This window comes from Poecilia latipinna, unplaced genomic scaffold (genome assembly GCF_001443285.1).
Source record: "Poecilia latipinna isolate Pla-1442-1.1 unplaced genomic scaffold, P_latipinna-1.0 Scaffold2452, whole genome shotgun sequence".
Taxonomy (NCBI): Eukaryota; Metazoa; Chordata; class Actinopteri; order Cyprinodontiformes; family Poeciliidae; genus Poecilia; species Poecilia latipinna.
The window spans coordinates 47,787-60,803 of NW_015115068.1; the positions used below are offsets into that span (position 1 = coordinate 47,787).

The 13,017-nt window shown below is 45.2% G+C and overlaps 3 protein-coding genes across 5 annotated transcripts in view; 1 reads left to right on the plus strand and 2 right to left on the minus strand.

The window, feature by feature from the left end:
- Positions 1-206: 206 nt before the first annotated feature.
- On the minus strand, positions 207-7,976 carry ercc6l (excision repair cross-complementation group 6-like). The gene is made up of 4 exons (XM_015019585.1): positions 7,699-7,976; positions 6,957-6,995; positions 3,031-5,107; positions 207-1,777 (listed from the first exon to the last, which is right to left on the minus strand). Exons 1-4 carry the CDS (start codon positions 7,758-7,760, stop codon positions 452-454), a joined length of 3,504 nt encoding a protein of 1,167 aa, XP_014875071.1. The 5' UTR covers positions 7,761-7,976; the 3' UTR covers positions 207-451.
- Positions 7,977-10,072: 2,096 nt separating this feature from the next.
- Positions 10,073-12,054, minus strand: sdhaf1 (succinate dehydrogenase complex assembly factor 1). The gene is made up of 2 exons (XM_015019592.1): positions 11,953-12,054; positions 10,073-10,943 (listed from the first exon to the last, which is right to left on the minus strand). Exon 2 carries the CDS (start codon positions 10,781-10,783, stop codon positions 10,535-10,537), a length of 249 nt encoding a protein of 82 aa, XP_014875078.1. The 5' UTR covers positions 10,784-10,943; positions 11,953-12,054; the 3' UTR covers positions 10,073-10,534.
- A 182-nt stretch (positions 12,055-12,236) lies between these two features.
- nudt18 (nudix (nucleoside diphosphate linked moiety X)-type motif 18) overlaps positions 12,237-13,017 on the plus strand; it is a 7,256-nt gene continuing 6,475 nt past the window's right edge. For 2 of the 3 annotated variants that reach the window (XM_015019588.1, XM_015019590.1), the window contains exons 1-2: positions 12,237-12,327; positions 12,790-12,962. In XM_015019588.1, coding sequence (XP_014875074.1) covers positions 12,792-12,962 — 171 coding nt within the window. In that variant the 5' untranslated portion in view covers positions 12,237-12,327; positions 12,790-12,791. The other variant, XM_015019589.1, reaches the window with a different exon arrangement.

Below are 13,017 nucleotides of genomic sequence, written 5' to 3' on the forward strand. Positions count from 1 at the left end.
TCCAACCCGTCTGGTTCTAATGAAACGGGAAACGTTCTGCTGCTGATCTCCGGTTAAATCCAGATCAGCATCTTTACAGATTTAGAAATATCCTGGAGCAGCAAAGGACTCTGGGAACTGATCGCTTTACATTTAGAGAAATCAGCAGAATCCAAAAACTGAAGCTTTATTTACGGAAACTGAAGAAGCAGGAAAATATTAAACACTTTTGTTTAGTCACAACTTTATTTAATGTTTTTACATTTAAACCGTAAAACTGTTTTCTGTTCGGTAGAAACGATTTCAGCTTGCAGAGATTTCTCATGATGACAGAAGAAAATGTCCAGGATCGTTTCTAACACCAGAACCGGAGAGAAACATCCGACCCCTGGGGCATGAGAGGCCGATCAGAGTCCATCTACCGGAACCAGCCGGCTTCCGGCTGGTTCCGGGTCGCTGGGCGGTTCTGCTGCTACCGCCTGTGGCTGAGCTGCCGGTACAGCTGGATGGTGATGAGCTGGACCTCAGGGTCGCCAGGTCGGAGGTCGATGGCTCTGAGGAAGAAGTCCAGCGCGTCGTCGGGTCGGTTCTGGCTGATCCTCTCCTTCCCGCTGCGGACCAGAGACTCGTAGCTGTCCGGGTTGGCGCCAGACGCGGCGCAGCGGTCCATCTGCTCGCCGGAGGCCAGTTCTGCCTCGATGCTCGACTCCTCCAGGCTCAGGCGCTCGGGCGATGCTCCGTTACCATGGCAACTCCGCTCCTCCTCCGGCCGAGGCTCATCTTGAGCAGAACCCGCCATGCTGTCGCCGCCCGCTGAAGAGAACTGATCCGACGCCTCTTCCTCTTCATCATCATCATCCTCTTCCTCTGTATGCAGAGTCTCTCCAGCCGTCTCTTCCTGCTCAGAGTTCATCCCCAGCACCTTCTCTGCTTCCTCTTCATCGCTCTCGTTCTCGTCTGAGTCCTGGATGACAAGCTGGAGCCGGGAGCGATTGGAGACCACAGACGTGTTTCCTGTGACGCTCCGTCTGGACCTGGGTGGAGACATTTTGGGTGTGGACGATCCGAGCACCTGGAAGGAGCCGATGAGCTGCTGCTCCTCTTCATCACTGTCATAAATCACTGCTGCCCTCTTCCTCTTGGTGCCCACGATGGACTCGTTGGCGGACTCGTTGGCGGACTCGTTGGCGGTCCCGTTGGCGGACTGGTCCAGATCCGAGACGCCGGTCCGTCTACAGAGACTCTCCGTCAGGGACTTTTGGACGCTGAAGCTGCCGTTGAGCTGAAGCTCAGTCAGAAGTTTCTGCTCCTCTTCCTCGGTGTCGGCAGCGTCCAGACCCTCGTCTTCGTCGCTGTCCTCCAGCTCCAGGTTGAAGTTTCCGTGAGAAGACTCGAGCCCGGCACTCAGTCTGGAGGCGTCATACTGCTGAAGGTCCGAGTCGCTGTGGTTCTGCTGGTCGGTCTCAGAGGTTCTGGTCGGCCTGACGGGCTTCTCGTCTGCCGTCATCTCAATCAGACTGGCGTCCGGTCCAGAAGAGCTGCCTATTGGTTCTGCAGAAGCATCTCCAGACAGATCAATGACTTCATTGCTGGACTCCTTATGGGGTTGCTTTCCTCCAGAACCGGACCGGTCCATATCCACCACCTCCAGAGACACTTTGGGGTCAGGAAGTGGAAGAGGAAGTCCTGGCATTGGGTTCCTTGGTTTCTTCTCGTTGGACCGGCGCCTGGTGTTGTCCGGCGTCTGTCTCAGCCAGGCTGGTTCTGTGCTGGACGCCATGCTCGCCGCCAGCTGCATCTGCAGGAACAGAACCACCATCAGCAAGAGGAGAACAAGATGATCAGCCCAGGGTCAGAGGTCACAACATGAAGACATGACTAGAAACCCCAGAGCTCCATCTCTACAGGCCTCAGCTTAAAGGTTAAAGAAACTTCTCTCTAGAAACAAGATGGCTGCCGGACTGAGTTTAGATGCTGGACCATAATGGACCTCTCATTAGCCATCAGGAACGATGTTGGACGGTTGATGCAGAGGGTTTTGTTTTGGCGCTACAGAACCTGGGAAGCTTGTCAGTAAGTTTCTAACGTGTTTCTGGGTTTCAGGCCTCCAGGCCTCAGCACCAAGAGCAACAAAGATCTGGTGGAACTGACTTCAGAAGGATGCAGCTGCTTCCTGGTCAAAGACCCACAGATATAGGGTGACCCTAAAGCCCTGGATTCTGCCCCCTGTGACCCAGTGTCCCTACAGCCAAGGGAGACCACCGATTGGCCCCCAAGATGGCTGCCAGAGCTCAGATGGACCGGGGCACATTGCCCTCTACTTGAGGTGACCCCTAGGGGTCAAGAGGCATGGATCCCCATCAGAGGCCTGGTCAGCCCCCGATGGGGATCTGTCTGGTTCCCAAACTGCCCGACAGATCCCCAGGCTCAGTGGTGCCTGTGACAGCCCACCACTCCGGGCTCAGCTTCAGCATCTGCACTAAGCGCCTCAACTAAAGGTTAGGCTGCCCCATACCGCCATCAGATATACCCAGGCCGTCCCCCACAGCTACAGTCAGCGGGACCAAACCAACCCTCTGAGCCCCATCTCTCCATCCCATGGTGTTTGCCACTGGGCCATAAGGTGGGATGGGGGATACTGCAGAAGCTATGCCTGCATGGCTCATCGTTCCACACCAGAGAACCTACTGAACTGTGGTGTTGCATATATTAGGGAGGAGGATCAAACCTGGAAGAAACTGGGTCAACCCTGTAGGGAGTAGGACAACAGAACAATGATCCCAAATACAGCAGCTTATCTACAACAGAATGGCTTGGAGAAGGAAGAATGAATGTGCTGCAGTTGCTTGGTCAATGTCCTGACATTATGATGACGGAAAGCTTTGGTGGAACCAAAGCAGAAGTAACCAGGTTTGTTTAAACTCGGTCAGAGAACGTCTGGAGGCCTCTAATAGATCTGACTAGACCATCTTTAGCTCACATTACTGTAAATCTGGGCTGTCAGACTCCTAAGTTGTGGTTCCATGTAGACATGATTTAATCTTTACCCACCTGCAGCTCAGACTCTGCCTTCATCAGCTCCTGAGCCTTCTGGACCCGCCCTTCGATGTAGTGGCATGCCTCCTGGTCTTCAGGGTCCTCATCATGGTTCACATCAAGAGAAAACATGAGGTCGTGGTCTGAAATCCCAAACATGTGCATAGCATGCAGTTGAGCGATGTGCTCATCTAGAGCTGGGTCAGTCCGTCGTTGTCTGGAGTGCAGATCCTGCAGCTGAAGTTGGGTGCTGGAAGACCTTGGGTCCTCCAGGGTGAAGAGCTCCTTCAGTTCTTGTCTGCTGAAGTACCTGAACGGGTTCTTTGTGTCTCCGGTGTTCTGCCGGATCAGGGAGTCTTTGAAAACCTGCCGCCTGTAGATCTTCTCCTCCACCGTTCCACAGGTTATCAGTCTGTAGATCACTACGTTTTCTGTCTGGCCAATGCGGTACGCTCTGTCGACAGCCTGAGCGTCTGTAGCAGGGTTCCAGCTCGGATCGTAGATGACTACTCTGTTTGCTGCTGTCAGGGTGATGCCCACTCCTCCAACCTGAGTGGTGAGGAGAAACACGGAGTAACGTTTGTCTGTTTGAAACCGAGAGATCAGTTTTTCTCGTTCTGTGATCTGCGTGATGGTTCCATCCAGTCTCAGCAGTTTGAACCCTCTGTTGCCAAGGATCCGTTGGAGGATGTCGAGGACTGTCCTGTAGTGAGCAAAGACCAGCGTTCGGTGGCCTTCCTCTCTCAGACGCTCTAGAAGAGCCAAAAGAAAGACAAGCTTTCCAGATTCTGATATTAAAGTTTCATCTGAAACGTTTGCGATACTCTTAACATCAGTCTCATCGTTTTCCCCTTCAGGATTTTGATCCAGCCCTAACTGTGCAGTAGCATTGGCAGACAACAGTCTGGGATGGTCACACAACTTCTTCAGGATGTTTAATTCAGCCAGAGGTGATTTGGTGGTCATCAGCAGCTCCTTGATGTGGTCCAAACTGATGAACTGTCTGTAAATGTCCTCCTGAATGGCACTCAGGTAAGTCCAGACGATCAGGTCATTCTTTCGAGTGAGCTTGGGCATGACTGCCCCAGAGGTTGGCTGAGGGTTTTGGTGGTTACCAGGTTCTGAGTTTGCCTCTTTTCCACCAGTCTTCTTCTTTTGCACTTCTGATTTTGTTCTACGAAGGAAGTAGGGCTTGATCAGAGTCATGAGGTTCTCGGACATCCTGGAGCCGAGAGCTTTTTCCCCAGGAGTAGCATCCTTCTCCCTGGCGCGGGTGATGGGGTTCTCATACTCTGTTTTGAAAGTCTTGGCTGTTCCCAGGAGAGTTCCCTGACAGGCAAAGTCAAAGAGGGTCCACATTTCCCTGAGGTTGTTCTGGACCGGCGTTCCCGTCAGGAGAATCCTGTTCTTGGAGGGAATGGCGTAGGCACTTTTGGCTGTTTTGGTGGAAGAGTTTTTAATCTTGTGTGCTTCATCCAGGATCATGTAGTCCCAGCAGAACTCCTTTCCCTGAAATGAGGCCAGCTGCTGCCAGTTGTTCATCAGCATGGTGTAGGTGGTGATGATCACTCCTCCTCGCCTCTGAACTTTCTCCAAACTCCTGGTCCTCTCTGCTTTACTGGCACCGTGGAAATCCTTCACCCTCATTCCTGGAGTCCATTTGCTGAACTCCTTGACCCAGTTTGTGATGAGAGAGGTTGGCATGACCAGCAGAGTGTGTTTTATCAGGTCGTTGTCGTACATGCCAGAGAGGAAGGAGATGATCTGGATGGTCTTCCCGAGTCCCATGTCGTCCGCCAGAACTCCTCCTCTTCGGCCGTCCCTGTAGAGGCCGTACAGGAAGGAAACTCCGACTCTCTGATAGTCGTACAGCCTGTCATGCAGCTCTTTAAACAGCATTAAGCCGCTGTTGTTCACATTGACAAACTCGTCGTCTTCATCCTCCAAGTCATTCTCGGCCAGGAGTTCTTCGATCTTCTTTATTCTGCTCTCCAGTTTGGGAGTTTGGTGAATGCTGAACGCCTGTTTGAACAGCTTCAGAGCTTGCTGAATGTCTCCTTGTTTGGCAACAGCTTTGCCGTCTGAAATCAACCTGAAACAAAGAACTAGGGCTGTCATGATGATGAATGATTTGAATATGATTTCAGAGTTTTGTATAATCTTTGGTCATGTTAACTAAAATAAATTGACCTATTACTGTTAGAGGTAAATTTTCTAACCTATAGAAAAGTAAATGTTAGGGATGTAAAACTGAAAATCTGGGCCAATGTTGATATGTTGATATCTGGTATCAATACTGCTGTCATGGCAGCATTTACCAATGTTTTAATTTGTCACATTTTTTATTTGATTTCTTGTTAGAATGGTCGATAGATTAGCAGATTACTGAAAAACTCATTTACAGCAGCCCTAAACAGAACCTCTGCCGGGTCGGCTCTAGTCCAAACCGGACCGGTACCAACAGTGGGAACAAGCCGGGCAGCAGGACACGCCTGAAGCCACAACAGGTTGTTTTAATCTGATTCAAACTGAGTCCATGAAGAGTCTGAAGCGCTCCACACCAAGTTATAGTTGCACATTTAAAAGTTTGCATCGAGTGCAGATTTAAAAAATAAATAAAAAGACTTCACTGATCCCAAAGGGAATGTAATTAATTAATTAATTTGGTGTGTGAGCCGATCAGTCGGTGTGGCTTTTACATCAGTTCTTTGAAAACGAGTCTTCACACAGGGTTCATATAAATACTGGTACAGGTGAACCTGCTCTGCCAGAACACCTTCCAAACAATCATGTTTCATGAATGGCGGCACCACAATCTGTGCAAAAATGTTTAGGTGAGCACCAACTCGCTGTGACGGTGTGAGGCTGAGGCGCAGGACAGGGACGGCGCGATTGGTGCGTGTCCACTGGCACCCAGTTCAATACATCGACTCCAAACCGAGCTTAGCACAACATTTAACAAAGCCTGGAGGCAGATAATTTACCTTGAAGAATTTTAGAAATTGATGTTTGTTACAAAACCTAATGTGACACTGACATCAGCACTAAACCATCAGTAACTTCATGTTTCTGCAGACTGACGGGCCTGAACACCATGTGGTCTGAATAATCACATCAACGACCCAACAGCACCACAGTGAAACAGTCCAGCAGCTGGTTCAGGGTTCATGTCACTCTCCACTTCCTGTGAGGTTTAAGGTCAGAAAAACATCTGACAATGTTGGTTAGTGTTGAGATAATGATGTGATTTATATAAACGATAAAGAGTTAATGTGTTTCCAGGCTCACAGTAAATAGACCAACATGAAAACTCACCTGTTTATCTGCTCCACTTAACAAAAGGTTTTAATTAACTTAAGGCCTTTCAGTCACAACTGATTTCAAACTGGATGGAAATATAAACGTTTTTTATTTTAAAGTGAATTTACTGCCTCACTAATAGGTGGTAAAATAAATATTTTATTTAGGGTAATTTTCTGTTTAACCATATGTTTAGTTTTCATTTATTGCAATATAATCTTTTTATCCACCAGTGTTTTGATTTACAAAAATCATAAAAGTCCCTCATTCATCCGTTTTATCTGTTAAATTCAGGCAGAACTGGACCTGTGCTCTTTAAACTGGTTCTGGTTAAACTGCCATGACAGCTTCTACTGGGAATGTTAACAAATAGATTCAAATATAAAACATTGTACAGATTGTGCTTGAATGAATCTACATTTGCTAAAGAGTCCTGGTGGTAAAATAAAACCACCATGGTTCAGATACGAGTCCTGTCTGAGCTGCTTATGGATATTTTGATCTCAAGTGTTCAGAATATTAGAAAAATTGCTGAAACAAATTGAAGAAGTTGGAGAATGTTAGTTTGTTAACTTATGTTTACAGCAAAGACAAAAATAAAATAAATAAAAATTAGATGTAAAACTTTGACATTTCATTACCTGCTGTATGTTTCCATCTGGTCCTCCATACACAAAGATCTGCAAAAACAGAGTCTGGGTCAGAACCAGAACCAAACCAGAGGATACATCCAGACCCAACTGGAAACCAAACAGCTCAGAGATTTATCAAATATTTCTCTTGTTTTGATATTATAATAAATCGCTGCTTGTTGCTCATTTTATGTATTTATGGTAAGTTTTGTCTCCAACCTCCGTCTGCATCGATTCAGACTCACTAGCTGTTGATTTAAAGTCATATTTAATGTCTGCAGTACAGAAATGTTGCTTTATGACTTTAAATTTACTTTAACCTGCATCCAAACCACCTGAAACAGACTCCTCTACCAGTGAGAGGATTAATTTAATTTTTAAATTAATCATTAAGAAATGTTTAAAAACAACAAAAAGAATGTAATAATTTACATCAGAGTATCCAAAGCGTAGACCGACTGCAATTCAAGCCCAATTCTGCCCACCAGCACAGGATGTTGATCCACATGGAGAAATATTACATATTAATTATTACAGACAAATTAAAATGTTATTATTAATAGGGAAAATGGGATATACAGCACAAAGTATGTATTTTAATAATCAGGCTTCTTCTGACGTTGTCTTCGGTCTGTTGCTGGGATCAGTTAGCCACTAACTAGCTCCTCCATTATAAACCATGTGAACATCAGCTAGCTGCGATGCTAACTCAGCCGTTCAAATAAACAGCCGTTAGAGTCGCTTCACTTACTTCTCCAGCCTGTCAGAAACCTCCGACACCTCCGCGTCACCCTTACAGCCCTCCGTGTTCATGTTTTCATACAAATTAAAATCTACTTTATTGTTTCTTTAACGTCAAATCAGCAGCTGCCTCCTCAAAGAAACTTCCTGAATGAGAGATTTGATGTTTTCATATTTGAAGCAGAGACTCTTCCCCCCGCCGATTCAATGCAGCCAACCAGAGAGCACGCTGTCGTGACGCAGAACTCACGTTGTCCAATCAGAAAGGAGATATGGCTTAAAAAAAAATAATAAAAAAAAAGAAAAAAAAAATATATTTAGTACAGGTAAGAAGAGTCTTATGAAAACTGGTTATAAGTAACTGGGAAGTCACACACTAAATTATGGACTTGTATATATATTTTAATAACTTTGTTGACAAAAAAGTAACTGGATTATGGATATATTATATATGCAGGAGCTAAATCAACGACACAGAAAGCGGACAGATTCCAGAACAAAATACAAAAATCTGTATTAATAAAAATGTTAGTAAGAGACACAGAAGAGAAATTTTAAATGATGAGACTGAGGGGAGGTCATACCAATCTGGATGAAATCTCGTGACTTTACCTACTTTTTTATTAAAGAAGTTAAAGCTTGTCGCTGCGGGAGGTGGCGCTGGTGAGCCTCTGTGTGTCAATCAAAGCGAAGAAGAAGACAAAAAGTAAACAGGAAGCCGTAATTTACAGGAGGTTTTCTCCGTGTTTTTTGTGGTTTTTCTGTTAAACTGTGAGCTTTAGCCGCAGCCAACAACTTCATATGATATTATCGGATTTTATTTTATTATAAATCATCAGATTTATCGGTCAGCTTGACCGCCATGTTCGGTTCTGGAGGAGGGATGAGCAACGCGCAGCTTTTCCAGCAGGTCAGAATATTAGTAACCTTTAAAACTTAATATGTTAATTTCATTACTTTATTCAGAAGCTAAGATCTATATTGAATAATATTCTATTTTAACTATATAAGACACATTCATCTTTATTAAATTATAAGATGGAAAATGATCATATAAACAAATCATTTCATACCCAGGAGGTTCCATTGCGGTACGATTGATTTCTCTCCGGTTTTATAGATTACAGACAAAAGCAAAAAACAAATATGTCACACAAAACTTTAATAGTTCATTATTTTATCAAGACTTTATATTTCTTCCCATTTACATCAGTTTTGGTTCCATCTGTGTTTGGGTCAATTAGCCTTTTCTAAAAAAAATCTGTGACCTTTGACCCATTATAGAGTCCAGTGTGATTCCAGGTTCAGGGTCGGTTTGGGTCTGTCGGAACCTACATAGAAGGTTTTCCAGACTCAGGTGTAATGTTTGTATGTGGGCTGCAGGTGGCGCTGCTGCGCTGGCTTTCCTCGCAGTCGGAGGCCGACCGGAAGCTGCTGGCAGCGGTGACGGGGGTCCAGGTGGGCCGCGAGCTGCTGAACCGGATCACCGGCCAGGACCAGGTGGACGCTTACAAGGTGTGCGTCAGGCTGCAGGAAGGTGCTCAGGTGAGATGTTTCCAGAACAAACAGTCCTGATGCTGGTTCTGGTTCTGTTCAGAGGGAATGCATCCTGAGCATCGCAGGTTTCCTCCAGAAGAACCCGCGGGCCTCGCAGGCCCAGATCAACGCCGAGGTGGAGAAGAACGTTCTTCTGTTTGCAGCGCGGGTCAAAGCCCTGGAGTCCACTCCCTTACTCTGACTGGAGAGGAAGTTTTCACACCCAGAGGTCAAACTACATCCTTTCTGAGCTGAACCTCAAGGCATTTCACAATAAAAGCTTCTCTGTGTCGCCTTTTTTCCATCTTTAAACCTTAAAACATTTTTGATCTTTTACTCTAAATCAAGAAATAAACAGAAGCTGTTCTTTAATAATTGGGTTTATTATGTTTGTGTTTTCCAATATTGTTTCGTTTCTCTTTTCTAACCGTCACTCTAGTTACAACAGTGAGAACTGTTATTTTATGCCAAGCCACCAGGGGGCACTGTCAACTGTCACATGGGGTTTGTACTTTTTTATGTTATGCGTTTCTGTGACGAGAATAAAGTTCTGAACAGAACCAGAACCAGGTCCAAAACAGAAGTTATGTTTACTGAGATCAGGCGGTGCAGCAGGACTGGCCTTCAGTCGGTTTGTTTCAGTCTTTAGTGCCAAAACTCAAAATGATTCCATGAAGAATCTGAAAAACTGAACAAAAGTTTTAAACTTTTAAAAGTTTTGAGTACGTGAGCCGATCATGGCTTTTATATCTGACGTAGACGTCTGTGGACTTTTCTTCGATTGTTGGATTTCAGTTTTAAATTTTAATAATTATGTTGGGTGGGGATTTTATTTTTTTCTCAAATTATAAATTGATAAACATCAATATTTTATTGAAACTGAAATCACAGAGGTCCATCCCATAAATCTGGAGATACTAGCAGATGAGAAGCTCAATTATTTAATATCTAAGCTGATTTAAGATTCTCAGAGATTTTACTTGTTAAATATCAGAACCAGAACCGGGGAAGCAGCTGATGGTTCTGATGAATCTGTTCCAACAGAATCAAGTTGTTTTTTTCTCATTTTTGATCTTGTGTTATAATAAATTAGGTGACAGGACGTGACTCTGACTCGGTACGCAGCAGGAACCAGAACCTCTGACCTTCCAGAACCAGCAGAACTTCTGGATTCTGACGGATCTGCTGCTGGTTAAATATTTTACTGAGTAGCAGAGAAAAGTTTCTTCTATAGTAGCAGGTTTCATGTTGTGTGCAGGTTCTGGTCCAGTCAGTGAGGTATGCATTAATGGTTCTGGTGGTTCTGTTGGTCAGCCCGGCTCGCTGCCTCTGGAGAAGGAGCCCAGCTGCTTGGTGTTGGCGTCCCTGAGCTGCTGCAGCTGCCGCTGGCCGCGGCGGTACAGGTACTCGATGTGCATCACGTCCGTCTTCTTGATGCGCGCGTTTTCCCGGAACTCATCCCGGATTCTGGGCAGGAAACCCGGTTTGTCCTTCCCAGCCCGCAGGAAGTGGCGGTACAGAGCCAGGACCTGCTTCTGCAGCTTGCTGTGCCGTGACATGGCCCGGTTCTGGAGATGGTTCTGATCAGACAGACACTACACACATCCTCGACCCTGATCAGAGCTGCTGCTCCCAGCCAATCACAGAGCTCTGAGGTCCCTGAATGCAGCACCGCTCTGGTTCTGGACCCTGAATGCAGCACCGCTCTGGTTCTGGAAGCTTCAGCAGGAAAACAAGAAGAGATGAATTATTAGAAATGTGATGTGACGATTTCAGTTCAGTTTTCAGTTCTTTAAATACAGGATATAGTTTACAGAGTCCATAATCGTATGTCACTGTATCCTAAAATAAGTGCACATTTTAGTTCACGCTGTGTGTTTCAGTCAGTGTTCTTGTTGCCAGTTTGTTGAGTAAAGTTCAGTTACTTTAACCTCTATGGGCCAATATTGTTATTTTAGATGATCTACCCAAGTTTGTTGGGTTAAATGATAAATAAAACAACTATTTTGGACTCATGACTGTGCTTTTACTGCTCTGTCCATTAACATAACATAATCATGCAGAAACGATCAGTTGATGTTGGACTGAACACACCATGGATGGACGGTTGGTTGGATGATGCTGAGCCAGACGTTAGAAAGGCCTTACCGGATCAGCAGCCCAGTGCTCTGACTTCAGTTGTATGCTGAACGTGTTTTGCAAACATTGCACCTCATATTAAAGTCACAGGTTCATTTCCCATGTGTATTTACTTTAAATTAAAATACTGTTAGATTTTTATTAATTGAAACATCATTCAAATATTTGAAGACGGAAAATATAAAGTCATCTGCCAGATGTTTTAACTAACTACACATTTGTACCTGCAGCTTAAACTTTCATAGTTTGCATAATATCTTCTGTTGCTTTTTTCCCCCCTTTCTTTATTTTGGGGGGAGGGGTGGAGGCACCAAAACTGTCTCCAGCCCAGGGCCCTGATTCTTCTAAGTCCGGCACTGGTTAACTGGACTCTTTCACAGCTTCACTTGGTCCTACTAATATGACTAAACTTACTGGAGAATAAAAACGTTTGCATTTTTTTTTTCATCTTTAAAATCCCACAGAAATGATAATCAGACAGAAGCAGACGTTCAGGTGACTCTTAAAGAAATATTTAACCAAACAACTCACAATAAAACAATAAAATGCTCCTGTACGATAATGAAACATGAAGCTGCTTTAAACTCACCTGCTTAATGAAGATGTTCCGATTAAAAAAAAAGTTAATATTTGTCCGTTAATGGAATATTTAGATTTGGAAGCGGCTAGCTACTGCTAGCTTCCTCTGTGACCTTTTTCTGCGTTACAACACAGGATGTTAACGAAAAAAACTACAAAACACGTGACTTCCGGTGGCACCTTAAAAACAAACTCAGGATTCTAAAATTTACAGAACATCACTAAACAGAACCGAATCATTCGGTTTTTGAGTAGTACAATAAAATTAAAAAAATTAAAAAACAATTTGAGTGAAACTTAATGTCAGACCGGAACCGGAAACAGGGTTCGTTTCCGGTTCGACTTCGAATGGAGCAGTGACTGGAGCAGAGCCGAATACAAACAGGTCTGTGGTTTAATCTGTTTAATGTTTCTGACAGGTACCCGTAAAATCCGCCCGTGTTGCCATGGTAACGGTGCGTTAAACTACTTCCGGTTCGGTTTCTGGTACCCTTTGGCATCTTGGGCTGTTTCACCATTTCTAAAGGCTAAAGGATTCAGCTTTAACATCCAGAACACTGAGATCAGACAGAACCGGGCCGAAACCGAACCCCCGGGCCTCTGGGTTTCTGACTGAAGAAACTTGCATCAACTTGGCAGAATATTATGACCTCTGACCTCTGATTGTTGGTGGTTGGAGGGTTTCAGTCATCAACTTAACATCTTGACCTCTAACTGGGTCAGAACCTCTCCAGAACTGCAGCTCATAATGGTTTGCAATCACAATAGTCCAGTGGAGGGGTCAAAGGTCACCAAGGCTCAGTGTGGCAGACCCAGTAGAACTCCTGGTGTTTCTGTGTTCCTGCAGGCATGGAGGTGACGGCGAAGGAGCGGCAGCAGGTGGAGGAGCAGGTGGAGCAGCTGCTGAGCGGCCAGGGGTCAGAGGTCACTCTGTGTGACCTGGGTCTGGAGCTGAGCAAGCCGGCGACTCTGAGGAAGAACGTCACCTACATCGTCTGCGGCGTCATTTTCAACGAGCAGGTGAGCCGAGAGCAGGACCACAGCTGCTAGCATTAGCATCATTGTGATTAGCTTA